Source organism: Strongylocentrotus purpuratus, unplaced genomic scaffold, assembly GCF_000002235.5.
Source record: "Strongylocentrotus purpuratus isolate Spur 01 unplaced genomic scaffold, Spur_5.0 spur5_scaffold_15, whole genome shotgun sequence".
NCBI lineage: Eukaryota > Metazoa > Echinodermata > Echinoidea > Camarodonta > Strongylocentrotidae > Strongylocentrotus > Strongylocentrotus purpuratus.
The window spans coordinates 32001276-32022289 of NW_022145600.1; the positions used below are offsets into that span (position 1 = coordinate 32001276).

The 21014-nt window shown below is 37.7% G+C and overlaps 2 protein-coding genes across 2 annotated transcripts; both read left to right on the forward strand.

Annotated features, from left to right (window-relative positions):
- Positions 1-456: 456 nt before the first annotated feature.
- LOC105436561 (adhesion G protein-coupled receptor E3-like) lies at positions 457-4045 on the forward strand. The gene is made up of 2 exons (XM_030986218.1): positions 457-2992; positions 3415-4045. The coding sequence occupies exons 1-2, from the start codon at positions 851-853 to the stop codon at positions 3697-3699; spliced, it is 2427 nt and encodes an 808-aa protein (XP_030842078.1). The 5' UTR covers positions 457-850; the 3' UTR covers positions 3700-4045.
- Positions 4046-10203: 6158 nt separating this feature from the next.
- LOC105436557 lies at positions 10204-13976 on the forward strand. Its single transcript, XM_011662187.2, has 2 exons — positions 10204-12728; positions 13222-13976. Exons 1-2 carry the CDS (start codon positions 10476-10478, stop codon positions 13504-13506), a joined length of 2538 nt encoding a protein of 845 aa, XP_011660489.2. The 5' UTR covers positions 10204-10475; the 3' UTR covers positions 13507-13976.
- Positions 13977-21014: the final 7038 nt, after the last annotated feature.

The window sequence follows — 21014 nt, forward strand, 5'->3', positions numbered from 1 at the left end:
TTTCCAGGTGGCTGACGTCGCTCACCCAAATCAACTTTTAAGTTCTAAATTTGTTTATAATTAACTTTATACTTAAGTAAATTGTGGCGGTGTCGTGTTATAGTGGCTCATTCACTTCGAATTCACTGCAAATCCCATTTTTGCAAGACATTAATTGACATTTGCCACTCTCCACACAAGTGTAAAAGGATACCTGTCAATTAATGGGAAAATAATTGCCGGGCCCTCAGGAAGAACAGTATGGGTGGGAAGGTGTTTCTTTCATTAGGTTTTAAAAAAATATTACTATTATTTTTATTATCATAATTATTATCATTTTTATTATCACAACTCATATCACGAAAAAAATGCAGAAAACTATAAATAGCCTCACTGAGGAATATAACGTTGCGGGTGGCTGAGTATCGTCAAATTCAGCCTAGTATAATTATGTGGGTATGGGTGGCGAGGGGGATGTCGAAAACCGGCCTGTTCTAGTTTTATAATGCAACTACAAGCATTATGTTCATTTCGTGTTTTTTTTTTTTTTTAATATTGTTTTTAATTTATTACAGGCAGCCCCTTTAGAGGTGCTGAATTGTACGAGAACTACACAGTACATGGTTGGACGGTCCCCGTATGCCCACGTTCTTTGATCTGCAACAGCTGTTCTACCAGCTACAATTCTGATGGAGGATGTCATTGTGATCCTTACTGCTTTTATTTCAATGACTGTTGTATCGACTATCTTAATGAGTGTGAAACGAACCTTGTTGATGAATTCTTCCATGAAGCGACTGAAGGCATCGGTCCCAGTCAGTTCTCCTGCGTGCAACCAGCGGGAAATCCCCGTTACGATGACAAGTATTGGATGGTGAGCCAGTGTGATGTACGATGGAGTAATGAAGAGATAAAAGCAAAGTGTGAAGGGCAGGCAGTGGATGAAGATCCACTGACATTAATGCCCATACAGTACTTGACGAGTATCACATTTAAGAATGTGTATTGTGCTGTTTGTAACTTCAAGAACATCAGTGGCATCACACCATGGGGAATTGACGCTACATGTCTCTCTGAAAAATACTCAAATTTATCAAGAAGTGAATTCTCTGCCCAGCAAATCGGTGACATTATGGGGAACTGCCTCATTTGGAACTTTGAGAGTCCCTTCTCACCAACGGCTGCAAGACAGTGCCAAAATCCAGTAATCGCTACATGCGACGTCGATCCAAAGAATGAAACGATGGTTCTCTTGGCGCAGGCTTGTGAGTCGTACAAAGGCGTTATCAGCATCTATAAAAACCCTCACTGCTTTATGTGTAATAAGGCTTTAGTTTACAATCAAACGCTGGAATCGATCTATTTGAATTTAATTTACATGGCATGTCCCCCTTTTACCACTGGAAGTCGAGTTGAGCAACCTAGTATTCCTTTCCCTAGTTATCCAATTTCTGTCCTTTTCGATTTTTCATCTGTGGATGGGCTCTCTAGCCAGGAGCCACTAATCGATCTTTCTTGTAGAGATAACCAACTCTTTGATACGTTTAATCAACTGTGTATTAATCTCACGTGTCCAGTAGGGTATGATTTCATAAACGGCACTTGTCAAAGGCTTCTTGCAAACCCCCATTGCTCGTTCAAAGAAGCCATCCCTATTCTTATCGAAGTGGAGTGCATGTATAATGATGGAGACATGTCAAACTGCCACCCCGATGTGCGTTTACACGATTACGTGATATCTTTAATCAATGGAAATTACATTTCCTCGAGGAATCTTACCATTAGTAGGTTCCAAGCCGAAATCCAGGGGAATGATTCATTCACCAAATGCACTCAGAACTTGGACATTTGGGGGTATCTAGGAATCAATATAGACGTCTCTCAAGAAAACCTCGACAGTGTTTTCTTGTCAACAAACCAACAAAGCTCAGCTGTGAATGACATATGCAGCAATATGACTTTCAGGATATATATTGGATGCAGCAGCATCAATGAAAGTTGCCCTAACAGAGTTTTGTCTACATATGAATTTATGAAATCACACGACAATGTAACAGGACAGGTGTTTTTCGTTGGAGAAACAAAATACAGCCTTCTGGAATCTCTCTATGTAATTGAATACGATATCACATCATCTGGAATGAACTTAAAACGAGAAAGTTTAGAAGGATGTCAAGTTCCATCTGAAACTTGTGCATTAGTATCACAGAATATATCACTATTTGTTGACTTGGGCAATGGATCTTACCTTTACTCGCCTCTTAACAGAACCCTTTCGCCGAATGACTATCTGGATGTTGGAAATGACTCAATTTTCGTTTGCTCTTACGTCTTGGTAAATGAACAGTCTGCTGCAGGATTTCTTCGTTTTACATCTGCTCAATCTATTTTAAGCACCATCGGTATATCCTTGTCTATAATTGCTCTTATCGTAACATTTGTTACTTATCTCCAATTCAACCTTCTTCGGAAAGCCACGTCGAACACTCTCATCATGAGTCTCTGCATAACTCTGATCTTCGCCCAATCTCTCATCTTATTTGGTGGACTAGCAACAATGAATTCTAATGCGTGTCTCTCATTTGCCATCTTGGGTCACTTCATGTGGATCGCAGTTTTCTCTCACACAACGGTTCTTGCTTTCGATTTACATCGTCGATTCGGCATAGCAACGAAATTTGGCCTAACCGATGAGGGCGCTGCAGTACTTTCAAGGTTCCTTCTGTTTTCCTGGGGATGTCCAATATTTGTGGTTGTTCCTAGCCTTGGAATCTACTTCAGCGGCACCAAGCTTCCACACTTCAACCTGACCTACAAAACAGTTACATGTTGGATCGGTGATGGTATGGCCAATTTGTATGTCTTTGGAATTCCCATCGCTTCTCTCCTTGTCGTCAATCTCATTTTGTTCGTCATGGTAGTTGCCGGTCTTCACCGCATGAGAATGAGCCCTGTCAACAAACACAAGAGTACAGATTCGAACATGTCATCTGACCTGTTAATTTACATCAAGGTGAGTACTTGTTACAAAAGAAGAGAAAGGGGGGAACAATATTGGGAGAGGTGTGTAGAAAAATATGATGCTGTTTTTTGAAAGACTGTATTTTTCATCTTCAAACATTTTATGAGTGGCTGCTTAAAACCTTAGTGATCATGAGTATCGTACAGAATGTCGTGGCGATAGTTTATTAGGCTCCGTAAAGGACAACATTTCTAATATTTACCATCCCATAATAGAGTTTGTATCATAATATCTTTGAGTGTATTCTCTGCAAAGAAAACATATGCAAGAAACATAATGTACGGATGAAACGTCTTTTCTCTGTTAACTGAGAAATAATCATGCTGGCCTACAAACGTCTTTTTTTCTTTCATTCATTGTTAAAACTATGATTGGTTCTATTCTTTACTTCTTGCTTTCCCTCCCTGGAACAGATGTCCACTCTGCTCGGTTTTACCTGGGTCTTTGGTTTCGTAGCTGCCTTCGCTAACGTCACAGCTCTCTGGTATATCTTCATCCTCCTTAACTCTCTCCAGGGAGTCTATATCTTCATTGCCTTTATCTGCAACAAGCGTGTCTTCAAGCTCTGGCGGGACTCTTGTACATGCCTCGATAGGGTCTCCTCGACTTCGTCCTCCAAGTCAAGGGCGACTTCGTCAGACGTGGTGACAATGAAAAAATCGGACTGGAAAACGACAACTAGCGAATCGATGCTCTGAAAGAACACCCGCAGAATGGTCAGCTCAGCAATCGAAAATCATCTATAAAGGGATTACCAGTAGACCGACAACCCACCAGAAGGGCACAACACGAGACCGATAAAATAAAGAAATGAACTAATAATTTTCTCGTGAGATGTTGGTTTTATGGGATATCGGTCATGTGGGCTACTGCCAAATTACACCGGGTGCAGTTCAGTTTGCTGACAGTGTATTATTGTACAGTTACCGGGTGTTTCGGGGTCATCACAGCAGATCGATAGCCCACGAGACCGACAAAACAAAGAAAATACACAACAAAATATTATATAGAAGTGGAGAACGTTGATGTTCCACGAGACCGATAGCCCAATCGAACCACAAAATATAAAGCTGGAGATATTGAGAATTATAGTCTAGTGGGCTGTCGGTCATCTGAGACGTCAGTCTACTGAAACCCAAAAACATCGATCAGAAGGGCCCATGGAAACGACATTGTCTGTATATCGGCTGTAGGTATCGTGGGCTCTCGGTCTAGTAGGCTATTGGTCTCGTGAACCTAAAAGCATCGATCAGACGGGCCAATAGAAAAGACATTGTCGGTATATCGGCTGTAGGTCTCGTGGGCTCTTGGTCTAGTAGGCTATTGGTCTCGTGAACCTAAAAGCATCGATCAGACGGGCCCATAGAAAAGACTTTGGCGGTATATCGGCTGTAGGTCTCGTGTGCTCTCGGTCTGGGTGGTCTCGTGAACCTAAAAGCATCGATCAGACGGCCCCATAGAAAAGACATTGGCGGTATATCGGCGTTAAGTTTGGCAGGTTATCAGTCTCCTGGTTTGTGGCAGGTTATATTTTTTCTGGCACGAATGAATCAAGCCGATTTGACTGACTGACTGACTGAATTTCTCAGGAGTGAAAGAAACACATTAGTGATGGAAGCAGTACCACGGAATAACAATGAAAACATGCAATAGCATTATAACTGGCACCTATAAATTTCAAAAGAAATCTGTTAGGCCGTGATAGAAGCTGCATTTAGTACTTCTTGCATTACTAAATGAAATTCATGTTCAGCAGTGAAAGGCACACATTGTAAGATATAACATTTTAGAGCAAAATAAATAGTAGGTCGCGGATCCCCATTTGTCCACATGTTGCACACATTTAGAAACATACTAAAATAGCGTGGTATTTTTTGGAGGTACACCCTACAATTTTGTATGTAGGGTGGGCCTGTGGTGGGAAATGTGGTTGTTGTTGTCTCGTTGTCGATTGGGTCTGACCAGCCCTTACACTGTTTTCTAATTATGACAAACAATTTGGATTACTTTTGCCTCTATCTGTAACATTGGTATTTATACATAGAAATTTGAATTCACTTACAGCTATCGTGTTATAGCATGTATATCCTTGAACCTTTATCTACAATATGAAAATATCAGTTGCCAGGAATTGTATCATGGTCATTAGTATCCACATACTTTATTGTTCCACTTAATAATAACTGAATGCACTTCTTTACTTTCATTTTCCCTTTCTTACTTTCTGTCTTTCTCTCTCTCTCTCTCTCTTTCATTTGTTGTTGGCCAACCGCTATTCCATTATGCATTGTTTACATATATTATGTAAAAATATTGTATATACATGTACATGTTTACTTATGACAAGGACCTCATTTCAAGTTTTGCTTTTGTATGACGACCCTTTTTTATTTTATGTCTGACTTTATATGACCATCTTAAGAATATATTTGTGAAGATGTGTATTGAAAGTAAATAAATATCATTAGGCGGAACAAAATTAAAACCCGACGGTTTACTAATGCTTAGTAATGGTGAAAACTGGTTTAAGCATAGGAGGTTAATCGTAGGTCTAAGTTGTTCCTTTTTTAAACGTTATTTGAGACCAGGGTCGAGTTCGACTAGATTGTAAATAAACGGACCGGTAAGCCTATACAAATTGAAGTAAATCTTGAATATAATTTAACTGGCTCTTGCAAAATCTATAGATTCTAAAAATAAATAATTCTACGTGACTTGTATAGACAAATGTAGAAAATTTGAAGTTGATCACATGTCTGTATGCAGTAGTTAATGTAAAATTACATTTCTGTCCTGTTTGAACTCACTGACCGCCTCTTAAAAATAAAAATAATACACAACATTTATTAGGCGCACCATAGTCTGACTAAACAAATATTTACCAAAACTTATGATAAACACACAACTTATACATCTGTTCTTCATTCAATAAAATCATGCATATATAATAATAAAAATATGAGTGAGATCAAACATACATAAGGTCAAACATAGGATCAAACATAAGATCGAACAAACAAGAAATAAGACGGTGTGCACCTCTTTTGACCGGCTCACAACTGCAGAATATCATTCATGAATTAAAAAAGGTGCGTTTTCAGCAAGGACTTAAATTGGTTAAGAGAATGAATATTATGAAAATGTGCTGGTAATTTATTCCAAAGGATAGGGGAATTTACTGAGAAAGCTCGATCGTCATATTTTGTAACGGTACGAGGTCCAAGGGTTAACTGCAAGGTTGATGATGATCGAAGAGGTCTTAACGAACTAGAATAACGTAAGGAAATCAAATCTGAAAGATATTTAGGGGCTTGGCCATGGACAATTTGGTATGTAAGAAGAAGAACTTTAAATGTTATACGATGGTGCATGAAGAGAACGCAATATTGGGGTTATGTGCTCAAATTTTATCGAGAGAGTAACAAGCCTTACAGCAGTATTCTAAATTCTTTGAAATGGAAGAAGGTACGAATGCGGAAGGCCAGAAAAAATGAATTACAATAATCAAGGTGGGAGGATACAAAGGCATGGGTTAATTTTGCAGTTGTGGGTCGGTCAAGTAGTTTCCTAATTTTCCCAATTTTAAATATTCCAAAAGATGCCAATTTACAGACGTAAATGGTGTAAGATGACGTCATATTTGCCGTTTTAAATGTCAATGTTTTCTTTGTGTGATATAAACGAAATCTTGATTGTTTAATGTATAAACGATAGTTGTGTTGAAATGTCTACATGTGTATAATGAATTTTTTATGATTAAAACCAATCTTTCAAGCAATATGATAAATATTACAAGCCCCAGAAGCCTTTGCTGAGCATTACTGAAATCTCTACTGGACGAATAACTGAACTATTGTCATACTGATCGTCTGAAGTTGTACATTAAGCTACATGATTTAATTTTGTTTATTTGTAAATAGTGTATATACGCTCCTTGAAAGATATGAACATCATTTTGCGTTCAGACCTACTAACAAATTTTGTGATTGCATTTAATGTGAAACAATTAAAGAAGTTTTAACGTGGACTGACCTCGATTACCTTGTTGCTTTTTGTATTAGCTTATAAATAATTCATTATTTATATTGTATTGACCATAAATAAACCAATAAGTCGGGGATTTGGTTCTATTTTCAATATTTTAAAATTTGGGAAGGGGAATTACGCTAACACATTATAGATTAATACAAAAATGTGTAATTTTGTCAAAAATGGTCGAATGTTCGTATCTTTGCATGTAAGGTTAAATATGTTTATGCACTTAATTTGTCCATATTGCTGCTTTTTTTTTTTTTTTGGTAAAATGAATTGTCCATATTGCTGCTTGAAACTAACGTGAACAGCAACAAATTAACACACAATTATGTTCAGCTAATACCAAGAGCACAACCCTGGACGGCATCCCCTGAACAGTCATTTTCAGCCACCTAAACATAAAAGAAGAACTCTTGCATCCGTTCCGCCATTGGAGGGCGAACAATATTTAAAAAACAGAAACTCTTTCCCTCCCTCTCTCTCTCTCTCTCTCTCCTTCTCCTCTTCTTGTTATATAAATCAGTATCATTATTATTGGGGGCACGTGCAACTACCAGCACCCGTACTGATGCCCAAAGTTACGCAATCTTTTTTCTACCACGAGTGGCTCTTGAAATCACTCCATCATTCGTTATATTTTGCTTCGACGACTTCTGTTGAAGTGGCAAAAGAAGTGATGTCACAATTGTTTGCAGGTGTGACTTTTTAACGACTAAACGTGAATATCAGGGCAAAGCGAAGGCATGGAGTGCTTCTATAACTCTTTTGTTAAAAGAAATACAGTGTATAAAGAATCCGTCATAATTGATATTGCTCGTTTCTCATACTGGAAGCATCATTAGGTCTTTTCAGTCAATTGCAAAGTTTGTGTTCAAGCTGCACTTGGTATTTAGCTCTATACCGTCTACCTCTAAACGTTGACGTAGTTCCTAAACTCAGAATGGCTCATCAAAAGGATCATTTTGTTCCATGGTTTCAGAGTGTGTATTTGTGTTTGTTCTTCAGTTTCATATTGCCAGGTGGTAAGTTATTAATTGCTTTCGACTTTGCATGACGGCCATGCAATTGTGTTAGAAACTGAGGCGCATGGTGTTTTATCAAATGAGTTTGCAACTCCAATCACTCTGTCATTAGAAGTTCAACATCGGTTTTAGCACCTTCTTTTTCTGGTAAAAAAAACATATTGCAGAAGGGCCTATTTATTTCACTCTTGCAGATCATATGTGTACTCCGTTGGGGATGGGTGATCTGTTATATCATTATCTTCATCTGATCAATTATCGGGATTTCTTATCATGAGTAAACCTTTATGGTATCTATCGCTGACTGATTTACCAAAAGACTGGCGTCTTATTGAAAGCTTTTTAGTAATGAACAGGTTGATTGCCTCCCTTCATGATCTTAAACTAGAAATGCTGTTTACCCCATCAGCTTACACCACTGTCACACTATTGAGGCCAACAGCAGACCGACTGCAGACCGAACAACAACAAAATACGGCCCAAACTAGGGCAGTATCCGTTGTGTTTTTAGTCGGTTTGGGGGCTTGACTACAAAAGTAGAACGTCAGTAGAACGTCGACTCCAAACCGACAGATTCTTGGCCATTAATATCGTATCGGACACCTACCGTGGACATCCACCCCCGGATAACCACCCCCAGTCAACAACCCCCTAGGACAACTACCCCGTAGGGCATCTACTCTACATCGTCCTGGGGTGGATGCCCAGGGGTAGATTTCCAGGGTATAGGTTTCCTAGAACTCATTAATATACCTCATTCACACTGCCATAGTGACTCCACAACGAATTCAAAGCGCTTGATTCATTGTCATTCGAAGTAATGCAATTTTCGGTCTGGTGCCGGTCCCTTCGGTGTGACGGAGGTGTTTTAAAAGCACGTATTAACCCTTATAAGGCCGGGGGCATTATGGCCCCCTTATGCCGCCCCCCTCCCTCCGCGATTGTTCTGATTGTTCGGGAACGCATACGGATGGCGCCCCGCCGCTCGCTGGCTTTTTTCTTTCGAGTCTTGCGCATCTTTTAAAATAATTCTCATGAAATTCGGACCTACAGTTACAAAGTCACATTACCTTTTGTTTTTGCATGTCAGCCCGAAAATCGGACATTTTCGTGATTTGTGTACAAAACATATGGAGATCTCTTTTTAGGAAAAATGACTTAAAGCATTGGTTATTGGGTCTTGTTTAAAGTTTAGGTGTTTGTTTTGGGAGTCAAAATAGTTGAATTGTAGTTAGAAATGAAATAAAACAACAAAAACAATAAAATACCTTTTTTTTAAAAACAATGAAATACATGAGAAATTATCAAATCAAGAGATAAAATAAGGAATAACCTAGCTCTTCCATATTGTTTTGTCTAACGAATACATGTAGTGAAAAAGAATGCTTAAATATAAAGAATATAATTATGATTTATGGGTAAAAAGGTGAATTTCATGACCTTTTTTGCTAATGCAAATGCTTATGCAAATGAGTACATTTTTCAAAAAGTTAAATTTACCAAAGTATTCTTTACCCTTTACTTGACATGCGTGCACAACTACCTCTGACAATTACGCCTCCAAACCTGTCCTGATTGGTTTACTTCATACCGTATTTCTTGTCATAGGTGTACAAATACAATTTTTCAGGGGGCTGACGTCGCTCGCCCAAAATCAACTTTTTAGTTCCAAATCTGTTTATGTTTTGATACTTTAATGAAGTGTGGAAGTGTCATGGTATAGTGGTTAATTCACTGCAAATCCCAGCCCGTATCGTATTTTGGCAAGACGTTATTTGACAATTGCCACTCTCCACCAAAGTGTAAATGGGTACTTGTCAATGGGATTATAATTGCAGTGCCCTCAAAAAGAGCAGCATGGGTGCTGAAGGTTTTTCCTTGGGTAAATAAAAGTATTACTTTTATCATTATTATAATTAGTGAAAATGTGTGGTTGTATCATCATATAAAGAAAAATATGCCGAAAACACTCAATAGCCTCACCAGGCGCGTACGCAGGATTTTTTTCGAGGGGGGGGGGTTAAAATTTGAAAATCACGCAGAAAATTTCGCAACGACTCAGCCAGCCGCTGAATAGGCGGGGGGGGGGGGGGGGAGGGGGATAAGAGGTCATATTTTTTTGGCGAGGGGGTGTCGCGAACCGGTCTATTCTTGTTTTTTTTTTTTAATTACAAGCGTTATGTTCATTTCGTCATGTTCATTTTTTTTTTTTTACAGGCAGCCCTTTCCCTTTTGAACTTGAAGTTGTGAAATTGTACAAGGACTACACAGTACAGGGTTGGACGGTCCCCGTATGCCCGCTTTCTTTAGTGTGCAACAGCTGTTCTACCAGCTACAATTCGCTAGGAGGATGTCATTGTGATCCTTACTGCTTTTATTTCAATGACTGTTGTATCGACTATCTTAATGAGTGTGAGATGAACCTTGTTGATGACGCCTTCCATGAGGCGACTGAAGGCATCGATCCCAGTCAGTTCTCCTGTGTGCAACCAGCGGGAAATCTCCGTTACAATAACAACTATTGGATGGTGAGCCAGTGTGATGTGCGATGGAGTAATGAAGAGATGAAAGCAAAGTGTGAAGGGCAGGCAATGGATGAAGATCCACTGACCTCAATGCCCGTTGAATATTTGAAGAGTATCACCTTTAAGAATGTGTATTGTGCTGTTTGTAACTACAAGGACATTAGTGGCATCACACCCTGGGAAATTGACGCTACATGTCTCTCTGAAGAATACTCAAATTTATCACGAAGTGAATTCTCTGCCCAGCAAATTGGTGAAATTATGAAGGACTGCCTCATTTGGAAATTTCAGAGCCCCTTCTCACCAACGGCTGCAAGGCAGTGCAAAAATTCGGAAATTGTAACATGCGACGTCAATCCAAAGAATGAAACGATGGTTCTCTTGGCGCAGGCTTGTGAGTCGTACACAGGCGTTATCAGCATCTACAAAAACCCTCACTGCTTCATGTGTAATAAGGCTTTAGTTTATAATCAAACGATGGACAGAATCTATTTGTCTTTGATTGACATGGAATGTCCCCCTTTTACTACTGGAGGTGTAATTGTTCCACCTAAAATTCCTGTCCCCAGTTACCCTATTTCTGTCCTTTTCGATTTTTCATCTGTTGAAGGGCTCTCTAGCCAAGAGCCACTAATCGATCATTATTGTAGAGATAACCAAATATTTGATACGTTTAATAAACTCTGTATTAATCTTACGTGTCCAGTTGGGTATGGTCTCATTAACGCCACTTGTCAAAGGCTTCTTGCAACCCCCCATTGCTCGTTCAAAGACGCCATCCCCATTCTTATCGAAGTGGAGTGCATGTATAATGTTGGAGACATGTCAAACTGCCACCCCGATATGCGTTTACACGATTACGTAATATCTTTAATCAATGGCAATTACGTATCCCCAATGAATCTTACCATTAGTAGGTTCACAGCTGAAATAAAGGGGAATGGTTCACTCACCATATGTACTCAGACTTTGGACATTTGGGGGTATCTAGGAATCAATATAGACGTCTCTCAAGAAAACCTCGACAGTGTTTTCTTGTCAACCAACCAACAAAGCTCAGCTGTAAATGACGTCTGCAGCAATATGACTTTCATGATATATATTGGATGCAGCAACATCAATGAAAGTTGCTCTAACAGAATTTTGTCTACAGATAAATTTATGAAATCATACGACAACGCAACGGGACAGGTATTTTTCGTTGGAGAAACAAAATACAGCCTTCTGGAATCTCGCTATGTGACTGAATACGATATTACATCATCGGAAATGATGAACCTAAAACGAGAAATTTTAACAGGATGTGATGTTCCATCTGAAACTTGTGCATTAGTATCACAGAACATATCACTATTTGTTGACTTGGGCAATGGATCTTACCTTTACTCGCCTCTTAACAGAACCCTGGCGCCGAATGACTATTTGGATGTTGGAAATGACACAATTTTCGTTTGCTCTTACGTCTTGGTAAGTGAGCAGTCTTCTGCAGGATTCCTTCGTTTTACATCTGCTCAATCTATTTTAAGCACCATCGGTATTTCCTTGTCTATAATTGCTCTTATTGGAACATTTGTTACTTATCTCAAACTCAACCTTATTCGGAAAGCCACGTCGAACACTCTCATCATGAGTCTCTGCATAACTCTGATCTTCGCCCAATCTATCATCTTATTTGGTGGACTAGCCGTGATGAATTCTAATGCGTGCCTCTCATTTGCCATCTTGGGTCACTTCATGTGGATCGCAGTTTTCTCTCACACAACGGCTCTTGCTTTCGATTTACACCGTCGATTCGGCATAGCAACGAAATTTGGCCGAAACGATGAGGGCGCTGCAGTACTTTCAAGGTTCCTTCTGTTTGCCTGGGGATGTCCAATACTTGTGGTTGGTCCTTGCCTTGGAATCTATTTCAGCGGCATCAAGCTTCCACACTTCAACTTCACCTATAAAACAGTTACCTGTTGGATCGGTGATGGTATGGCCAATGTGTATGTCTTTGGAATCCCCGTCGCTTCTCTCCTTGTGGTCAATCTCATTTTGTTCGTCATGGTAGTTGCCGGTCTTCACCACATGAGAATGAGCCCTGTCAACAAACACAAGAGTACAGATTCGAACATGTCAGCTGACCTTTTAATTTACATCAAGGTGAGTAAAAAATTGAACTGGATAGATAGATCTGAGGCCGTTGCGTAATAAATACAGTCTCATTTGTTTTTGGACACCAGTGAAAAGAAGAGAAAGGGGGAAACGATATTGGAAGAGGTATGTAAAATACGGTGCTGTATTCTGAAAGACTGTATTTTTTTTAATCTTCAAACATTTTATGAGAGGTAGCTTAAAACCTTAGTGATCATGACTATCGTAAAGAATGCCGTGGCTATAGTGTATTTGGCTCCGTAGGGGAGAACATTTCTAATATATACCATCCCATAATAGAGTTTGTATCATATCTTTGAGTGTACTCTCTGCAAAGAAAAAATATGCTTAAAGAAACATAATGTACGGATGAAATGTCTTTTCTCTTTTTACTGAAAAAATAATCATGCTTGCCTACAAACGTCTTTTTTTTTTCTTTCATTCATTGTTAAAACTATGATTGGTTCTATTCTTTACTTCTTGCTTTCCCTCCCTGGAAAAGATGTCCACTCTGCTCGGTTTCACCTGGGTCTTTGGTTTCGTAACTGCCTTCGCTAACGTCACAGCTCTCTGGTATATCTTCATCATCCTCAACTCTCTCCAGGGAGTCTATATCTTCATTGCCTTTATCTGCAACAAGCGTGTCTTCAAGCTCTGGCGGGACTCTTGTACATGCCTCGGTAGGGTCTCCTCGACGTCGTCCTCCAAGTCAAGGGCGACTTCATCAGACATGGCGACAATGAAAAAAATCGAACTGAAAACGACAACTAGCGAATCGACGCTTTAAAAGAACACGTGCAGAATGGTCAGCTCAGCAATCGCCAATCATCTACCAAGGGATATTCCAGTAGACCGAAAGCCCACTTGAAGGGCACAACACTGACGAGACCGACAAAACAAAGAAAATGCATAACAAGATATATAGAAGTGAAGAACCTGAAAGGTCCACGAGACCGATAGCCCATTCGAACCACAAAATAAAGATGCTGGAAATATAGATAAATTATAGTTTAGTTTCTCATGAAACGTTGGTCTAGTGGTTTGTGGCAGTTTATGATTTCTGGCACGGATGGATCGAGCTGGTGCGGCTGACTGATTGAATTTCTTAAGAGTGAAAAAAAAACTACATCAGTGTTGGAAGCAGCACTACGAAATGGGCCGCCATCCTTGTAAAGCTTTGCTTTTGATTGCGGTCTCCTGCACTTTTCCAACAGAATAGTTCAGATAATACTTTAAATTTATGATAATATTAGGGTGATCAGACTGCCTGTGCACACAGTCTGCCCCATGCACATACACACACACAACAGCAGTCAGTTGGTAGAAATAGCAATTTTCGTAAATTTATTTTAAAAAAACATAACAATATTTTTAAATTTTTATTTCACATATCTTTCAAGCATACCTTTAACTACAATTCTGTGTAGTCTCATTGTTATAGGCATGTGGGAAATATGTTAAATTATTAATTAGAATATTGTCTTTTCAGCCATGTGTGACATGGCCCGTTGATCGCCCATTGACTGTTATTCTGCGTGGTGAAAATGCACTTCAATGTATAAAACTCCCCTACAAAATGCAATATCCTCATGTGTTTCTCTCATTAAATCAATTTGTAATTTACACTCAAGGTAGCCACACTTATACTGGGGTCACCCAAATTTGTTTTCTCTGAAATTTAGTCTTTGTGGAATGTTAAGGCCTGTTGGATTGAATGGTTTCTCGGAAAATCGTCATAAATCCTCAAATCTGAATTTTGTTTAAAGAAACTATACTGTGATGTAGCTGAAAGTCTGCAGATTCTTATCACTTGTTCGGTTTTTCTGAATGATTTGTGAAACACATGAGGAAATAGCTGTAACGGTGATCCAAGTAATTTCCATCGCCATATTTTATTGGCATTGCAAAAATATTTGGAATTTAATGTTAATATTTGGTGTAAATATGATCTATAAATATATGATTTAAAAAAATGCCAACAAAATGAACAGTTTGACTTTACTATATATATAATTGGCTGAAATTACCTAATTTGCATATTTGATGAATATTCATGATTTTTTTTTCTTAAAAAAAATATATTTCCATACCTGTCTGATATACAAAGGTTTCATTGATGCATCATGTTCGGTTTTGATTTGATTACATATGCGCATATTAATTAGGCGGACTTAGTTATTTTCACAACTTTTTCATATCTGCAGATTCGCAAAAATGGCAAAAATGACTTATTTTGTTGGCTTCTGTTTTCAAAATGGTAATAGATTTTGTATTTTTTACCACCAAGATGATATTTTAGTGTCTGATAATTTAATTTGTTATTTGTCTCCAAGAAAGTGATGAATTAAGTTGTCAACTTTGTCGAATTTTACCAATTTTGCCAATTTGACCATTTCTGGCAGGTTTTTCGGTAATTTTGCGATATCAAAAAAATGGTATAAAATCACAACGCATTGACCGATTTCAATTCTGTTTTTTTGTTTTTTGAAGCTTTCATGAAACTTGATCATTTGCAATCATCAAATAACATGTGCTTGTTTTATTTATTTTTGGTGTGCTATACCTAATAATATGTTATGGAAATAATAAGTTTCGTTATTATATGTACATATATTATGAAAACAAAACATTTTGACATGAAGAAATTATTGTTTATGTTGTATTATACCTTACATTTATATGTTCTTTGTTATTCAGTTATATTTTATTTGGAAAAAAATGCAGAATTAAAATAAAATCAATATAAATAAATAATGAAAACAAGGAATAGCATCAAAACTGGCTACACAATAAATTTTAAAAATTGATGTCTTAGGCCTTGATAGAAGCTGCTATAAGTATTTCATGCATTATTTAATGAAATTCATGTTCAGCAGTGGAAGGCACAAATCGTAAATTATAAGATTTTAGAGCAAAACAATAATTGGTCATTTGACGCGAAACATTGTAGATCGCGGAGCCAATCTATCCCCATGTTCCACACTTAGAAACGTACTAAAATAGCGGGAGTTTTATTGGAGGTACATCCTACAATGTTGTTTGTAGATGGGGCCTTCGGTGAGGACAATTTGTAGTACTATTGTCTCCATCTTTAAGATTGGTATTTATGCATGGAATATTACATGAGCCTACAGCCATCATACATGTAGCATGTATCCTTGTTCCTGTACGGATAACATAAAAATCTTAGTTGCCAGGAATGTTATCAAGGTGCTCGGTATCCACAGACGTTAAGGCCCGAATTCACAAAGGAGGTTTGTCCGAGGTTTGTCGACAAACCTCCCTTTGTTTCGACAAACCTCCTTTTGTTTTTTACAAACCAGGTTTGTAAAAAAACGCGTCAAAACGCGTCATATGACGTACATAAACCTCGGTTTTTCGACAAACCTCCTTTGTGAATTTGTGAATGCACTTCTTTGCTCTCCTTTTCTCTTTCTTACTTTCTCTCTTTCACTCGTTCTCTCTCTCTCTCTCTCTCTTTATTTTTTGGTTGACCAATCGCTATTCCATTATGCATTGTTTACATAAAATTATGTATAAATATTGTATATACATGTTTATGTTTACCTTTGGCAAGGACGTCAGTTCAGGTTTTGCTTATGACGACCTTTTTTGTGTTTATGTCTGATTTTATATGACTATGTTAAAAATTCATATATTTATGAAGATGTACATGGCAAGTAAATAAATATCCTTAGACGAAACAAAACATTAAAACCCGACGGTTGGCTTATGCTTAGTTATGGTTGAAAACGGGTTTAACATAGGAGGAATAATGGTAAGTCTATGCTTTTCCTTTTGTTAAACATAATTTTAGACCAGGGTCGAGTTCAACTAAATTGTAAAAATACGGACCTTTAAGCCTAATTGAAGTAAATCTTGAATATAATTTAACTGGCTCTTGTCAAATCTATAGATCTTAAAAATAAATAATTCTACGTGACTTGTATAGACAAATGTAAAAAAAATTGAAGTTGATCACATGTCTGTCAATGTAAAATTACATTTCCGTCCCGTTTGAACTCACTGACCGCATCTTTTTTTTAATGGAATAAGATGACGTCATGTTTGTCGTTTTTTAATTGTTATGTCTTCTTGTTGTGATGTTAGCAAAATCTTGATTGTTTGTACATAAAGAATGATTTAATGTATAAACGATAGTTGTGTTTAAATGTCTACATGTGTATAATGAATTGTTATTGTTAAAATATTGTTCTATAGCATGGTACAATCTTCCAAGCAATATAAGAAATACTACAAGCCGCAGAAGCCTTTGCTGAGCATTACAGAAATCTCTATTGAAGCTATATATAAAGATACATGATTTAATAAAGTTTATTTGGAAAAAGTGCATATACGCTCCTTGTAAGATATGAACATTAATTGCGTACAGACCTAGTAACAAATGTTGTGATTGCATTCAATTTGAAATAATTAAAGATATAGAGCGGGGCTATTAAACCTCAATTACCATGTTGCTATTTGTTATTACATGTAGCTCCAGTTACCAAATAATATTATTGATTTTGTATTGACTATAGATGAATTAACGTGTTGGTGATTTGGTAATAAATGCAACATTTCAAAGTTTGGAAAGGGGAAAAAACGATTACATTGCATTGATACAAGACTTGTCATTTAACGAAAAAAGGCCGAATGCGCGAGAGTATTACATACCTTTGACTTTCATATTTACACCAGGAACTCAAACGCAAGCGTATTCTTGCATGTAGGGTCGAATATGTACATACATTTTATTTTCTCTCTCCTTTTTTTTTGCTGTTAGAAACTGACGTGAACAGCAAAATATTACCGAGGAAGTACAAACTATATTTTGTGCCAATACCAAGAGCACATGAATACATATCACGTGCCAGACATGGTAAACAAATAACATAAAATCTGTCATTATAAAGGTAAATAGAGATATTGTAAGCCTGAAAACTAAACAGCATCCGAAGAAGAAAAGAAGAAAAAAAAATCATTTTCAGGCACCTATAAAGAAGAACTCTTGCACCCGTCCTGCCATTGGTTGGCAAACAATATTTGGAACAGAAGCCCTACCGGAAGCAACTAAATTTAAGGAACCTGTCACGTGAGTGCCTTTTTTTAATTCTTGTTATAACTGCTACTAGGACTCTTTATATAACTGTAATATTGGGTAGCTTCCATCTGGTGAGTCCTTCACAGCCCCGGGTCGCTTAAATACAGTTTAATACTGGGTAAGATTTTGACATTGATCTCTTCTTTATAAAGAAGGAGAGATGTCTAAAAAAGATGTAGTACCCGCAAAAATTATGTACACCCACCCAAAGCAATTTTATAAATATTTTTGTTCAAATGGTTTTTTAACCGGAAGTTCCAAGATCGTAATGCAGAAAATATGGCCTAAAAGAACGAGATTATACGTATGTACTTTCAAGGTCTATAACGCACAATACCACTTTCATGCCTGTAATAATTATATTCAACATGTTTAAACATGGACCTTTGTCATTGAATCTCCTTACGTGCGTATTAATAATAATAATAATAGTGGAGTCTTGTTATATAGCACTCATATCTGTCAGACTTGACACTCCTGGCGTAGTCACTTCAATATGGTATTGATACTGCCCTGACTATGATTTTTCGAAAGTCTTTGGGATCGTCTTTTCGTCCCTATTCACCCCGATATCGGGACACATTATTATATACATTATGCGGCTATTTAATTCACATTCACATCCCAGTACTTAACTTGACCTTTAAAAAAAGGTTGAGTTCTGGTTCAGATGATAAATATGAGAGATTTTTTTTTTTTTTAATATACGCAAGTTTGAAAGAATATCACACAGAACAACATTTCCCTAAACATGCTGACTGGGATCGCTCGCCACATGCATCCCATTCAAAACATGAGCCAAATCGTTTGGACCAAACAGTCATGCCACATTAATATGTAGTCCCGTAGTCCCACTGTTCCTGTGGGCAGTGAATGGGCCTTTAATCAGAATTGAGCCAATTACTCATCAATTTGAGGATTCTACAACCTCACAATAGACACTAATTCCTCTTTACTACATAATCAACCATCCTCAAATTGCATCCAGGCAGTTTCTTCTACAATCTGATTGCATGACAAAGCACTCAACTTGACCTTTCTTGTTATTGCAGTTCTACTCTTTCACGGATCCACTTAGAAAATGTTCCAGGTAGGCTAATTCATACAAGTAAAATTATTGTTAATTATGGACAAATACATCGTAATCATCATAAATGTGGATGGTCGATATATACGTACACGATATAACTCTTAAATCGCTTAACTTCTACCAATGGCGTATCGTTGGCCTCGTGCTGCGGAGGTCGAGAGGGGGAGGGGGCATGTTATGAGTCTTCGAGGGGTCGCTTCAATCATGTTTTCCTTATCTTTCTTCTCTCTTTCTCTCTCTCTCTCTCTCTGTATCTATCTCTCTCTCTCTCACACTCTCTAACTCTCCCTTTCTCTCTCTCTCTCTCTCTCTCCTCCTCCTTTCTTCGTCAAGCGTTGTGAGAGGAAGGGGCCTGTACAACCCACGTCCCCCGATTCTGCACCATCTCATATGATATACATGATGTCGCGTAGAATTCACACTGTCATATTATGGTCTCTTAACCCATAGTCACATTGAAAAGATGATATTGTTGTTTGCCTGAGCGAACTTTTTTGAACTTCAACTACCGAACTTGAATAATCGAGGTTACGATAGGCGATGAAAAGCTATATATAATTGAACCTTTTTGTTACAAGAGAAATGAGAAATTTGAGAAATGTGAGATCTTTATTGTGATCACTCGCATTTTTGGAGCGGAACTGCTACTAACAAAAGTGTTTGTTCCCTATCCTTCCTCTCTCTCTCTCTATAGAAATATCTCTCTCTCGTCCTCTCGTTGTTTGTTCGGTTGATTTCTTTGTGAGTTGCACGTAATTTTTTATATTGTACAACATCATTCTAGACATTACTCTAAGTCCTACGAAATGTGCAGGTGAATCAAAATGGCTCATGAAATGGATCATTTTGCGTCTTTGTTTCAAAGCGTGTACTTGCTTTTGATCTTCAGTTTCATGTTAGCAGCTGGTAAGTTGTTGACTGCATTTACTCCAATAATGATGTAGGCCTAAACATTTACAATTGATGGCTATGATTGTTGATTCTGTTATTCGATATGTAACTGAACTGAATGACGTTTATGAATAAAAAAATCCGATCTAAAATGTTGCAAAAAGACGTTATCGTCTGTTCGTCAAAACGATTTCATGTTTCATATATTTTGATGAGAGTGCATGACAATTTTGACATGTTGACTGATGTCATCTTTATCAAATTCGTGATACTATACCTGTTCGTTATCTTTAACTAAAATGATGTTGCTATAGCGCTTTTTTGTCAATTTTGCCAACTTTCATAACATCTAACGAGAAATCCTGCTCTGAATTTAAATTTGGGCCCCAAGAAACTCGCCTCTTTCTGGATGATTAAATTTGTTGGCAGTCGGACCATTCATCAACTATTACGATCTCAAAGATAATGTTTTAATGATTAAAGATCTTTTAGTTTAGTTGTTTTCAAATACGTTATATTTACTATATCTGCATGGACCATGTAGTATAACAAGTTACGATTAATTTTATTTCCCCACGATCAATCACATCTCCTTTAAATTATTCGTATCTCCTTCAATCAATTGTAACTTTACAATTAATAGAAACTACCCATCAGATTTATGATACAGATAGACACAATACATAGTCAACTTTCATTGTAGCGGGATCATTCAAGTTGATCTTTATGTTACAGGGCCCAGGACACATCTATCCCTAAGACTATCACCTCGGAAAATTAACCAAAAACCTATACACCCTTCAAATTCACAAAATAACCCCAAGTAAATGTCATAGGGGGTGGGTAATTTACTTATGGGTAATATCTTCAGAGCTATTGTGTGGGGTAGTTTTCCTATGGTAGTTGTCTCTGTGGTAGATTTACGGGGGTAGTTATCAAAATTAAGGGGTGTACGGCCTAGAATCTTACATTCTTAGTTACATGTATCATTGTATGCTAAAATTTGACTTAGATCTCTAAAATTCGACGAGAATTCCAAAAACTTGATTTTAATATTCTGAAGAGTAAGTGTGCCATAAATCTCATCAAAAATAGGGCAAAAAATATGAAATTTTAAGAAGAAGTGTGCGCATGCAGACATGCAAGGCCAGCTAGGGCACTGCGCAAACTTGGGGCGCCATACCATACGCATACTCATGCATTACACAAT